The sequence below is a fragment of the Pan paniscus genome, chromosome 17 (assembly GCF_029289425.2).
Source record: "Pan paniscus chromosome 17, NHGRI_mPanPan1-v2.0_pri, whole genome shotgun sequence".
Lineage (NCBI taxonomy): Eukaryota > Metazoa > Chordata > Mammalia > Primates > Hominidae > Pan > Pan paniscus.
Genome location: NC_073266.2, coordinates 41,536,608 through 41,549,464, shown reverse-complemented (window position 1 = coordinate 41,549,464; position 12,857 = coordinate 41,536,608). Strand labels below are relative to the sequence as shown.

The following is a 12,857-nucleotide window of genomic DNA, read 5'->3' as shown; positions in this document are numbered from 1 at the left end:
TGGCTAATAGTGTCCCTGTATTAGCAAGGACTAATCCTAAGCCTGTAATCCTAGCACGCTGGGAGGCTGAGGTGGGAAGATCACTTGAGCCCAAGAGATCCAGACCAGCTTAGGCAACACGGTGAAACCCCATCTCTATAAAAAATTAGCCAGGTGTGGTGGTGCACACCTGTAATTCCAGCTACTTGGGAGACTGGGGTGGGAGGATCACCTGAGCCGGGGAGGTCTGGGCTGCAGTGAGCTGAGACTGCGCCACTGCACTCCAGCCTGGATGACACAGTGAGACCCTGTCTTAAAAAAAACAAAAAAACTAAGGTATCAAGAGGTACGTACCTGCTGAAGCCATACAGCTAAGAAGGAATAACTGTGGATCAAAATCCAACACACTTTCCTTTACATGATACTGCCTCCATAAAAAATATTCTGTTATCAGGTGCATCACTAAGTAATTGTATAAACTGAGACTTGCCATTTAAACCGTGGGAGGAAGAGTGGGTGAGATATACACTTCAGAAAACTCACTGTCAAATTCTATGGGATGTGATATTGACATCGTTTAGAGTAAAAATTTGGGCTTTTTTTGGAAACAGACTCTCGCTCTGTCACCCAGGCTGGAGTGCAGTGGTGGGATCTCAGGTCACTGCAACCTCTGCCTCCTGAGTTCAAGCCACTCTCCCGCCTCAGCCTGCTGAGTAGCTGAGATTATAGGCGCCCACTACCACGCCTGGCTAATTTTTGTATTTTTGGTAAAGACGGGGTTTCACCATGCTGACCTGGCTGGTCTCGAAGTCCTGGCTTTAGGCGATCTGCCCCTCTCAGCCTCCCAAAGGACTAGGATTACAGGCGTGGGCCACCGTGCCCGGCCTGGGCTGATTATTTTTATCCTAGCATAGATAGCGGAGAAAGATTTGAATTAAATACAAAACAGAGATGGAAGGAAGCACTGACTCAGGAATAAGTCAGGAATAATTCAGGAATAAATAAGGAATAACTCAGAAATAAGTCAGGAATAACTCAGGAATAAGTCAGGAATAACTCAGGAAAAAGTACCAACTCAAGCTTCCAAGCCTGAATCGGAAGCCCCAGTTACTACCAACTCCTGAGTTAACCTTCCTAAGGCCTGGGTTGGGTGATTTCTAAGCTTCCTTCTGCTCTAACATCCTATCCTGTCATAGGACTTGAAATGATGCACCAACAAAAGGCCATCAAAGCTAGAGTTTTTCATTCAAGTTCTTTGAAGCACATTTCATTCTATATTGTGGCTACTAAGCAGAGCTCCAGCAGAGTGTAGAAGACACAAAAACACATTTTCCACTGGATTATACATCATTTCCTCTTTTTAAACCACAACAGGCATTTAAAACGTAATATTGTTTATTGGGCAGTTTGCAATCTTTTGGTTTTCAGTTTTCCTTAAAAGGATTCAGGAAGACAATTGTGTCCACAGCAGGCAAAGCAAGTGGCAGGCAGCACAGGGCCTGACCCCCCAAACTGACAGGTGTCAACTGCTTCCCTGAGCATTCTGTCTCCACTTCCCTGTCCCTCTGCAGAAAGCTTTTTAAGTCTCAATTTCCCTTTGGAGTCTCATCACTATCTCATCATTTCTCCTTTCTCTTTGCCTCTGTCATTCCTTTTTATGTGCTACATGGTGTGACCTTGTAGCATTAGCTACACTGAAACTCTGAAAAGTCTGAGTCCCTTATTTAAAATTTTTTTTTGTTTCAAGTTCAAAGTTGTGTTTACTCTTCCCAGCACAATGGAGAAACTGTTACGCAGAAAGATTTTGCAATTACTAATGTAATAGGATCAGAGTTTTAGTGCGGTCAGCAAAGACCCATAGCAACAATTCTGGAGGAGAATGGGGAAAATCTCAGGCAGATAAATCCTTCCAGGTTTGTTGGTGACTGTCTCTCCAGTAAGGGAGAAGCAGAAGGTGGCAGCTAACATGTATGGAGGGCCTTCCGTGCCAGGCCCCCTGCATGAGGTTTCACACGTCATGTCATCTAAACCTCACAGCTGCTACAAGGGGAGGCACCTTAACTCCAATGGCAACTATGTGGCTAGGAAGGTTTGGGCAACTTGTCCAAGGTCTCAGAGCTAGTTGGTGAAAAACACTGGGACTTCAGTCCAACTATTTTTCTTCTCAAGTAAACATTGGTGGGAAGGAGGAACAAAGAGCTTTGAATTCTAATGCAGTCCAATAAGGTATTTCTGGTCATTTAATCAATTCATTAACATCACCTATTATCCTAAAAAATCAAAATGCTGTAAAGAAAAAATGTTATAAAAACGTACTGAGAATCAGAGAGAAGTATCATTGCATGTGCTACGGGAATAACTGAAGTTTTTCTTACTACAGAAGGCACCAAGCATTTTGCAGACACACACTGAATGGCATGAAAGCTAAAATACTGCATTAATACTACTTCTTAACAAGAGGCTGGACAGACATTTCATATTTACCAATTTCATACAGACAGACATGCTGAATTTCTCTCTGGTCTACTGCAAGTTCCAAAGCAGTGTGGAAAGACGTCAAGGCACTGTTGATTTGACACTAAGGAGAAAAGGAAAACAGAATTACCAGCTAAGATCTGTCGATAACATTACAATCATCATAATTCAAAAGCATCTTTTTCCTTCATAGTTATTTTAAACAGGTTAAGCAGTATAGAAGACAGTGGTTTAAAGATTGCTAGGAAAATACTCCAATTTGCCCCCAAACAGCTGTGAAATTAACCTAAGCACAGAGAACCTCTCCTTGCTCAGGTGGTAAGGGCTCAGCTCGCACCCGCCTTCTCCTCCAGCATTCTCTCCTTGCTCAGGTGGTAAGGGCTCAGCTTGCACCTGCCTTCTCCTCCAGCATTCTCTCCTTTGCTCAGGTGGTAAGGGCTCAGCTCACACCCACCTTCTCCTTCACTCAGGTGGTAAAGGCTCAGCTCGCACCCGCCTTCTCCTTCAGCATTCTCTCATACTTGTACAGTAGGACGTGTTGGATTTTAATTGTTTGCTAATCTAGCTCCTTGTTACCACATAGGTGTGGAAAGGGAAGGGACTATATTTCATCCCCCTGTGTGCACCCAGCCCTGGCCCAGAAGTCTCTCAATCGCTACTGAGTGAATGCACGAAGCCAGTCCATTATCCCAGTTCTCAGTGAGCTCTTCACCATACAGTTGATAGTTTGCTTCTATACCCTAGAATGCTGTTCTCCAATTGCTTCTGCTCATCAAATCTCCTTTCCCAACACTTCAGAAATTCCCTGAGGATCCAGATTACATTTCCAACATTTTCATTCACATAACACTGTCTGGGACCCAGCAAACTCTCAAATGTCTGCTCTACTTACTCCCAGTTAAATACATTTCGTTTTCCCTCTGCTAAAGATCTCACTCAGGGTCTGCCAACACGATGCCACAAGTACCCAAGAGGAGCAGCTCAAAAGCATTATCAGGATTCAAAGCATTAGTTTAATCTTAGGCATTGAGAAATGCTAAATGTCACATATCATTAATAAATAAATCTTAAACACCCAGACGACCTGACAGCTTATTCTGAACAGTGCATGCATTTCTTTCTTGCTCTGCTGGTGCCAGGGCTCCTCTCACTGCCCTACACTTGCAGGGAGGTGGACTTCCCTCCCCTGGGCTTCCAGGTGTGTCTCCTGCTACTTTCTCTATGCTTCCTCCCCCTCCAATGCTCCCAACTGCCCATTCTCCCCAAAGCCAGCCAGGTGGGGTGGAAGGGTCCTGGAGGAGAAGCTGCAGGCTTCTCAGAGGACGGGCCCCCCACCCGCAGACCTGGGCTCCTTTCCTCGGCACGTCACTGCAGGAGGCCTCGGGGAAACAAGGGCACCAATGAGTCAGCAGGTGATCTTCAGGACAGCCTGTGACTCGGGAACACTGTAAGCCAAATGACTCATTAACCAAGGCCCAGCTGGATCAATAACTGTTCATGCCCCAAAGTAGCACTTTCCTCTGTTGTCAGGAAGGTTGAAACTGCAGCATTCAATCCATTATCACCGTTTATGAATGCTGACCAGGTAGCCACAGAAGACACGCACCACCGCATCCCTGATTCCTGTTCTCAGTAACTTAACGTCCAGTTGGAGGAAACCTCACAGCAATGGGAATCGCCCACAGCTCAGAAGGCAGACATTGACACTGACTGTTAGCACACAGCTCAAATACAAAACACCAAGGTTAAAAAAAAAAATCAATCCTTTATGGCACAGGAATGTGTGCATGAGTGCATGTGGAGGTATCTAGACACTCATGTCACACCCTATGTCTAATTTTTCCCTTTTGGGATCAACAGTTCTTTTCTTGAATCAGATATGCACTCCATTTAGCATATTTATACAGAAATCACAGCATTAGGGGTTCAGCTTTGCACACATCTCTCTCACTTTGCTAAATTAATGACATAGTTCTCACATACAGAATGTTTCTAGATGGGCCATCACCACCAAGCTGTTCCCCCACGTGTCCACCACGGTACATGACAGTGCAATAGCACACTGTCCTTCAGAGGACAGAAAATTAATCAGGAAACATTTACTGGGCAACCGCTATGTGCCAGGGACAGGCTCTGGAGATAAAAAGATGAGTCCAAACAAAGCTTTGAATCTAAGTAAAGGAAAAAGAAATCCAGGTAGTATTTCAATCAAATCATTTCTCTTAACCCTTTCAAACTCTCTGAGGTAGGTATGTATTAATTCCATTTGCGGATGAAGAAAGTAAAGTTCAGAGAAGTTAAGGAGCTTGGTCAAGGTCAACAAGGTAACAACTGACTAGTAGTCAAAATTCTGCCCAACTGCCTCTAAAAAGTGCTTTCTTCGGGGAGTGTGTATGCAGATGTGATTAAGTCAAGGATCCTGAGATGAGAGAGATTATCCTGGATTAGCCAGGTTGGCCCTAAATACAATCACATGTATCCTTCAAAGTGACACACATAGGAGAGAAGAGGACACTGTCAACCATGGAGGCAGAGCCTGGAGTGATGCTGCCACAAGTCAAGGAAGGCCAGCAGCCACCAGAGGCTGGAAGAGGCAAGGAAGGTTTCTCCCCACGGCCTCCAGAGGGCTTGAAAGCACTGAGACCAGGTTATGGAGCTCAATGGCATTATGCCGAGAGCAAGTAGAACTACAGAATTCATTCTAGTTCTATCCTGATCATTGAGTGAGGAATTATGATGAACAGCCATTAACACAGTTGAAACAGATTTTCCCATATTTTTCACCAAAAAAAAAATATATATATTTTTAAAGATAGGGTCTTGCTCTGTCTCCCAGGCTGGAGTGCAATGGCGCATTCATAGCTCACTGCTGCCTCAATCTCCCAGGCTCAAGGGATACTCCCATCTCAACCTCCTAAGTAGCTGGGATTATGGGCATGCACTGCTGTGTCTGGCTAAGTTTTTTTTTTAATTAATATTTTGTAGACGGGGGTCTCACTACACTGCCCATGCTGGTCCCAAACTCCTGGGCTCAGGTGATCCTCCCACCTTGGCTTCCCAAAGTCCCGGGATTATAAGCATAAGCCACCATGCCCAGTCTCACCAAAAAAATTTAAAAGAAAAAATGATCTTTTTTTTTTTTTTTAGACAGAGTCTCGCTCTGTCACCCAGGCTGGAGTCAGTGGCGTGATCTCGGCTCAATGCAACCTCTGCCTCCTGGGTTCAAGCGATTCTCCTGCCTCAGCCTCCTAAGTAGCTGGGACTACAGGCATGTGCCACTGCGCCTGGCTAATTTTTATATTTTTAGTACAGATGAGGTTTCACCATATTGACCAGGCTGGTCTGGAACTCCTGACCTCGTGAGCCACCCACCTCAGCCTCACAAAGTGCTGGGATTACAGGTGTGAGCCACTGTGCCCAGCCCATGATGGATATCTTAATTTGTCATCATAAAAACTCTCACAGAGGCCGGGCGCAGTGGCTCATGAGGTCAGGAGATCGACACCAGCCTGGCTAACACGGTGAAACCCCATCTCTACTAAAAATACAAAAAATTAGCCGGGCGTGGTGGCACATGTCTGTAGTCCCAGCTACTCAGGAGGCTGAGGCAGGAGAATCACTTGAACCCGAGAGGTGGAGGTTGCAGTGAGCCAAGATCGCGCCACTGCACTCCAGCCTGGGTGACAGAGCGAGACTCCATCTCAAAAAAAAAAAAAAAGTCTTTCTCTGGTCCACCATGGAGGCATTAAAATAAAAAAGCCACTAGGCCAGGACTGACTTAGTGCCATCTAGGCTTTTGTCTCATTAATTATACCTGGACACACTGTGTCACAAAAACCAAGCCTCAGTTTCCTCACTAGTAAAATGAGAAACAATATTGGCTAGCTTTATCTGCTTCCAGCAAAAGCCATGAAGAACACAAAGCGCAAACCTTTGCCAAATTAAGTAGGGCATGTTTATTGACAAATTCACACCAGCATAATCTGCAGCCATGGCATTGTTACGAAAGATGGAGCATATTTTTCCAGTTATTCCAGCCTGCCCTCTTGTAGGTATATTCCTAGGTATTTTTTAGTTCTTCTAGCAACTGTAAGAGGTTGCTCCATTTTATTCTCTGAGTGTTGCTGGTATGTGGGAAAACTCTGGATTTTGGCAAGTTGATTTTGTGTATGTCACAGTATCATCCTCTTAGGAGTTCTCTCTCATATACATATATTTAATTTCCTTGGATTTTCCATGGAGGCATTAAAATAATTTGCAAGTGACAGTACTGTCTCTTCTTTTACAATAAATTTGTTTGTTAATTGGCTAGGAGCACCAGTTAAAATACTTAATTATAACAGCACACTGCATTGCTGTCTTTAATGAGGCCACCATTAAATATGGTTTCACCATTAAATAGGGCTTGCTGCAAGTAGATGCCATTTTTTACTAAATAAGAAATTTCCTTCCCATTTATAGCTTACTAACAGTTTTTTTTTAATCTGGATTGAGTAGTACATTTTATTAAATACCATTGACAGGACTGTATGGTTTTATCAATTATTTCCTTAATGCAGGGAATAATAGGAACATATTACCTGAGGCTGAACCGTGGCTGCCTTTTTGGAATAAGTCCTACTAGGTCATAATATAGCATTTAAAAATTATAACGTTGGATTTAATTTGCTAATATTTATTTAAAATTTCTTTTTTTTTTTTTTTGAGACAGAGTCTTACTCTGTTGTGCAGGCTTGAGTGCAGTGGCCTGATCTCGGCTCGGCTCACTGCAATCTCTGCCTCCCGGGTTCAAGTGATTTTCATGCCTCAGCCTCCCGATTAGCTGGGATTACAGGTGTGCACCACCAGACCCTGCTAATTTTTTGGATTTTTACTAGAGACAGGGTTTCACCATGTTGGCCAGGCTGGTCTCGAACTCCCGACCTCAAGTGATCCGCCTCCCTCAGCCTCCCAAAGTGCTGGGATTACAGACATGAGCCACTGCATTCAGCTTATTTAGAATTTCTATATTGGGAATGCATGATCAATCATTTTTCATTTAGTGCTTTACTCTTTGGTTATCAGGATAATGCCAGACTTGCAGAACCAGCTGCAAATATTTTCATATTTCCTGTGCTCTGAACTATATAAATAACTAGTTCACTTTTTAAAGCCATGCGTTTCAACTGAATAATTAAATGTTTAAATCGCCATAATTTAAATTTTTTTCTTAATGGCCACACAGTGTAACAAAGAATATTAGACTTTAGACAATACTACCCAATTCTAGGCCAACTTTATAATCAACACAAATTTGAACCTAGGAAATAATTTGCTTTGTTTATATTCTCAGGGGATGTTGATTTTTTTTAATGTTTAAGTTTAATTATTGTTATTATTATTATTTGAAACAGGGTCTTGCTCTGTCACCCAGGCTGGAATGCCTTGAACTTCTGGGCTCAAGCAATCCTCCCACCTCAGCCTCCTGAGTAGTTGGGACTATAGATGCACACCACCAATCTGGCTAATTTTTTAACTTTTTTTTTTTTTTTTTTTTTTTTTTTTTTGTAGAGACAGGAGTCTTGCTATGTTTCTCAGGCTGTTCTCAAACTCCTGGCCTCAGGCAGTCCTCCTGTGTTGGCCTCCCAAAGCACTGGGATTACAGGCATGAGCCACAGCACCCAGCTGGGACGTTGAAATAAATTTCATTTAAGTATAATACTCTTAGGAAAGGTACCTTGTCTTTAAAAATAAGTGTCACCTGTTAATAGTGGTGGGAAATAATCCACAATATTGTTTTCCAACATTCTGAACATATACTCACAGTAAATGGCAATTAAGTTTCCTACCAATTGTTTCAGACTCACCAGGAGAAATTCCAGATTTTATCTAACAGGCATAATTAAGATCTGTTTAAGATTCTATCATAAATACACAAGAATGTACTCTTGCCTAATATCCAAACAAACACATGTGTGTTCTGTGGCAAGAGAAGGGACAAAAAGAAATAAACCATGTACTATAAAGGGATGGAGCAACTACAGGTGACATTTTCCACACAATTAAAAAATTCAAGCTATTCTTGATATTTCCATACTAATGTACTTTTAAAGCCCTATATAAAGATCTCAACATATAAATATGAAGATAGAAAAAAGTCTGAATGATTGTCACAGTCAACACATGAAGCCTGGGGTCTACTAATATTCCTTATTGTTCTATTGAAAAATGCTCACCAGCAATACCTAACTGAGAGGACTTGCTGAACTCAGCTACCCAGCAAAAGTTTCCATGTCTAGAGTTGCGAAAAGAGTAGAAATGGAAACAAGGCCGAGTTCTTTTGGGGATTTGGCCTAGACTGTATTGCCAAAGGGATGTCAAGTTCCAGCCCTCCCCAAATCTGTAACATAAGATTCTGCTTCCCAAGTGAGCAGTTTCCTTTTGTGCCACCTCCAAATCATATTTAACATTAAGTGACAAAAAGCTCACATGCACAAAGGTTTCAGTTCAGAGCCCTGTCTGCTGGCGTGAAAATAATGTTGGTGTCACTTCAATCTGTTGGGTTAAACATCGGACAAGAGGCGACTGCTGCAGGGACAAATCACAGAACACAATAGTCCCTTGTTCCCCAATTCTATAGCTTTGATGTGCGTTTGCCTTTGAGAATGTTCAAATCTGTTAGATAAATAAGTTCGCAGTTTGTAAAACATAAGCACATTCTATTTTAAGATGTTTTAAGCAACTAGTAAGTAAAAAGCCTGTTAGAGTCTGAGCAACATGGTGAAACCCCATCTCTACAAAAACACAAAAAATTAGGTGGGCTTGGTGGCACATGCCTGTAGCCCCACCTACTTGGGAGGCTGTGGTGGGAGGATCGCTTGAGCCGGGAGGTCGAGGCTGCAATGAGCTATGATTGTACCACTGCACTCCCGCCTGGGTGGCAGAGGGAGACCCTGTTTCAAAAACAAAAGTTTGTTAGTGTATTAGTCTATTTTCATACTGCTTATAAATAAATATCTGAGACTGGATAGTTTATCGAAAAAGAGAAGTTTAATGGACTGACAGTTCCACATGGCTGGGGAGGCCTTGCAATCATGGCAGAAGGCGAAGGAGGAACAAAGGAACATCTTAACACGGTGGCAGGCAAGAGAAGTGCAGAGCAAAGGAGGGGAGAAGCCCCTTATAAAACCATCAGATCTCGTGAGAACTCACTCACTATCACGAGAACAGGATGAGGGAAACTGCCCCCGTGATTCAATTATCTCCACCTGGCCCCTCCCATGACACATGGGGACTATGGGAACCACAATTCAAGAGGAAATTTGGGTGGGGACACAGCCAAAACATATCAGTTAGAATAGGCAAAATTCATGAGCTGTATTTAGAATAAAAGAAGCACTCAGAAAGCAGAGTGTGCATGTGCGTGTGTGTGTGTGTGTGTGTGTGTGTGTGTGTGTGTTAGAGAAGGATGAAAGGCCTAAGAGATATCTAATATTCATGAGGTATTTGGGAGCTAACTAGACATGAGATTAAACATACAAACAACACTAAATATTTAGAATACTAAATATACATGAGAACTTAATATTCATGAGGTCTTAATTTGACCATCCACTGGTGACACCCATTCAGGCACCAGGTATCCTCTGCCCAGTAAAACACCAATAAAACCCAGCAAAAGGTTCCACGTTAGAGTTGCGAAAAGAATAGAAACGGAAACAAGGCCAAGTTCTTTTGGGGATTTGGCCCAGACTATATTGCCAGGTATCCTCTGCCTGTCGGGCACGATGGCTCACACCTGTAATCCCAGCACTTTGGGACGCCGAGGCAGGCTGATCACTTGAGGTCAGGAGTTCGAGCCCAGCCTGGCCAACATGGTGAAACCCCGTCTCTACTAAAAATACAAAAATTAGCCAGGCATGGTGGCATGCAACTGTAATGACAGCTTCTTAGGAGGCTGAGGCAGGAGACTTGCTTGAACCCAGGAGGTGGAGGTTGCAGTGAGCCAAGATAGAGCCACTGCACTGGGTGACAGAGCCAGACTCCGTCTCAAAACAAAACAAAACAAAACAAAACAACCCATGGCTGTCCATCAGTCTGCTGCACTATGGCCAGGTGTACTCATCCCCTCATCCCCATGGGTCTCTGATAAATTATGTGCCCCAGCCCAGGATACCCTCCACCTGCAGGCCCCCTCTCTCAAACACAACGCCAGTCCTCCTAACCACGTCAGTGAGGAAGAGGGATGTGCAGAGGAAGGGAGGACACTGCACATCACACACCCCAGCACCCAGGTCGCACAGTCCTCCCACCCACCCCGCCTGCAGCCTCCCTGAGAGTGCTAAACCCTGCCTGCAGCCTCCCCTGAGAGTGCTAAACCCCGCCTGCAGCCTCCCCTGAGAGTGCTAAACCCCGCCTGCAGCCTCCCCTGAGAGTGCTAAACTCCGCCTGCAGCCTCCCCTGAGAGTGCTGATTCTTTCTCTTTCCACTGAGCGATTTACATCAATTCACTAAACTCTGTGATTCCAGCCCATTTTAATTTGGTGTGAGAATGGTTGTTCTGAGACCTCTGGAAGAACGTGTAGGTGGTGCACTTGGAGGCAGCTAGGGCACCAATGGCATCTGCATAAAAAACCCTGGGTGCCAGGGTTTTTTTTTCTTTTTTTGAACTTTGCTGATGATATTTTTACAATACAGAAGTTTATTTTTATGTAAATTCTATCAATCTTTTGATCAATTTTATCAATCTTTTTCTTAATATGTTTTGGTTTTAGAGTTATGTTTAGAAAGTCCTTGATGGGGGAGATGGAGCTTTTAATACTACTGGGGATGTGGAATTCATAAATTTTGCATAATTAGGGAACTGTTTCCACATGCCATAAATATGGCTGCTCCCATTCTGACAAAAGTCCAGGAGCTACAAAAACATAACCATCATCACAGCACAACTGAGAGGAAAAGAACAAGAGACTGTACTTTGTATTCATTCATCACACACACACACATGCACAGTCACACACACACACTACACACACACACACACACACACATAAACACCCTGCTCCCTAAGCGCTGGGCACTGGTCTAGGCATTTGAGATAAAGCAGTGGCCCAAACGAAGTCTCTGTCCTTGTGGAGCTTAAGTTCTCATTCTAATGGGGAGGGGCAGACAATAAACAAATAAGGAAACCCCTTCACGCAGAGTGTCCTGAGAGAAGTCTCTGGGCAGGGATGAGGTGGGTGGTCTCCCTGGGAGGTGACTCTCAACAAACTCAAGGAAGTGAGGAACTGGTGAAAGCAGATATCAAAGGTAAAAATGTCCTAGGCAGGGCCCAGAAAGCACAAAGGCCCCGAGGCAGCCCTGTGCCCTGTGCATTTAAGGAAGGAAGGAGGCCAGTGGGGCAGGGGTGGAGTGGGGATGGCCATAGCTGGTGGGCAAGGAGACTGCAGAGGCAACAGGGGGTCAGTTCATGCAAGCCCTGATGACCATTATAAGAATTTGGGATTTGGGGCTAGGTGCGGTAGCTCATGCCTATAAACCCAGCACTTTGGGAGGCCAAGGTGGGTGGATCACTTGAGGTCAGGAGCTCAAGACCAGCCCGGCCAACATGGTGAAACCCAGTCTCTACTAAAAATACAAAAATTAGCCGGGCGTGGTGGCAAGTGCCTGTAATCCCAGCTACTCGAGAGGTTGAGGTAGGAGAATTGCTTGAACCCAGAAGGTGGAGGTTGCAATGAGCCGAGATGGCACCACTGCACTCCAGCCTGGGTGACAGAACAAGACTCCGTCTCAAACAAAAAAAAAAACAGAGAGAGAATGTGGGATTTCGCACTGAATGGGAAGAGGAGTTATTTAAGGGTTTTGTACAGAGACATGACATAATGTAACCTAAATTTTACTAACGAAGTTACTTTGACAGATATGTTAGAGCAGACTGCAGGGCAAGAAGAGCAAAAGCAGGGAGTCAGGATGATGTGACCATCCAGGAGAAAAACAGTGTTGGCTGGGACTGGGGCAGGAGGAGGGGTGGGTGGGAAGGGCATAAAGAAGTGGCCTCTGAAATTCCTAATTCATTAATAAAACTCCATATAGTATAAGAAAGTGACTCTCCAATGTGAACAACATCACATGTGAAAGAGATACATACAGCAGATAAAAGCTGACGCTGACCTTGAAATATATGCCCTATAAGAGACAAGGTAGGGGAGTTCAGTGAGTTCCCAAGAACCAGACCACATGTGTGCTGTTTGTTACTGCTGGCTATGCAGACCAATTGCAGATTAGTGAATTACACACAGATTTTCAAACCACAAGGATGTTCTGCACATCTCCATTTGTCCTTTCAGGATCTGTATAAATTTCTGACATAAGAACACCTCCAGTGCCTACTGTGAATGACTATTTAGAAGATACAGATCTCCAAC

General features: G+C 43.9%; 1 protein-coding gene across 2 annotated transcripts in view; it reads right to left on the bottom strand.

Annotated features, from left to right (window-relative positions):
* The window catches only part of TTC39C (tetratricopeptide repeat domain 39C), a 121,525-nt gene that overhangs the window by 18,771 nt on the left and 89,897 nt on the right, over positions 1-12,857 (bottom strand). The window contains exons 1-2 of one of the 2 annotated variants that reach the window (XM_008955747.5): positions 3,507-3,568; positions 2,464-2,558 (exon numbers count right to left, since the gene is read on the bottom strand). In XM_008955747.5, the coding sequence (XP_008953995.1) occupies positions 2,464-2,558; positions 3,507-3,568 (157 nt within the window). Of the gene's footprint in view, positions 1-2,463; positions 2,559-3,506; positions 3,569-12,857 lie in introns of those variants that run through there. The other variant, XM_008955746.4, reaches the window with a different exon arrangement.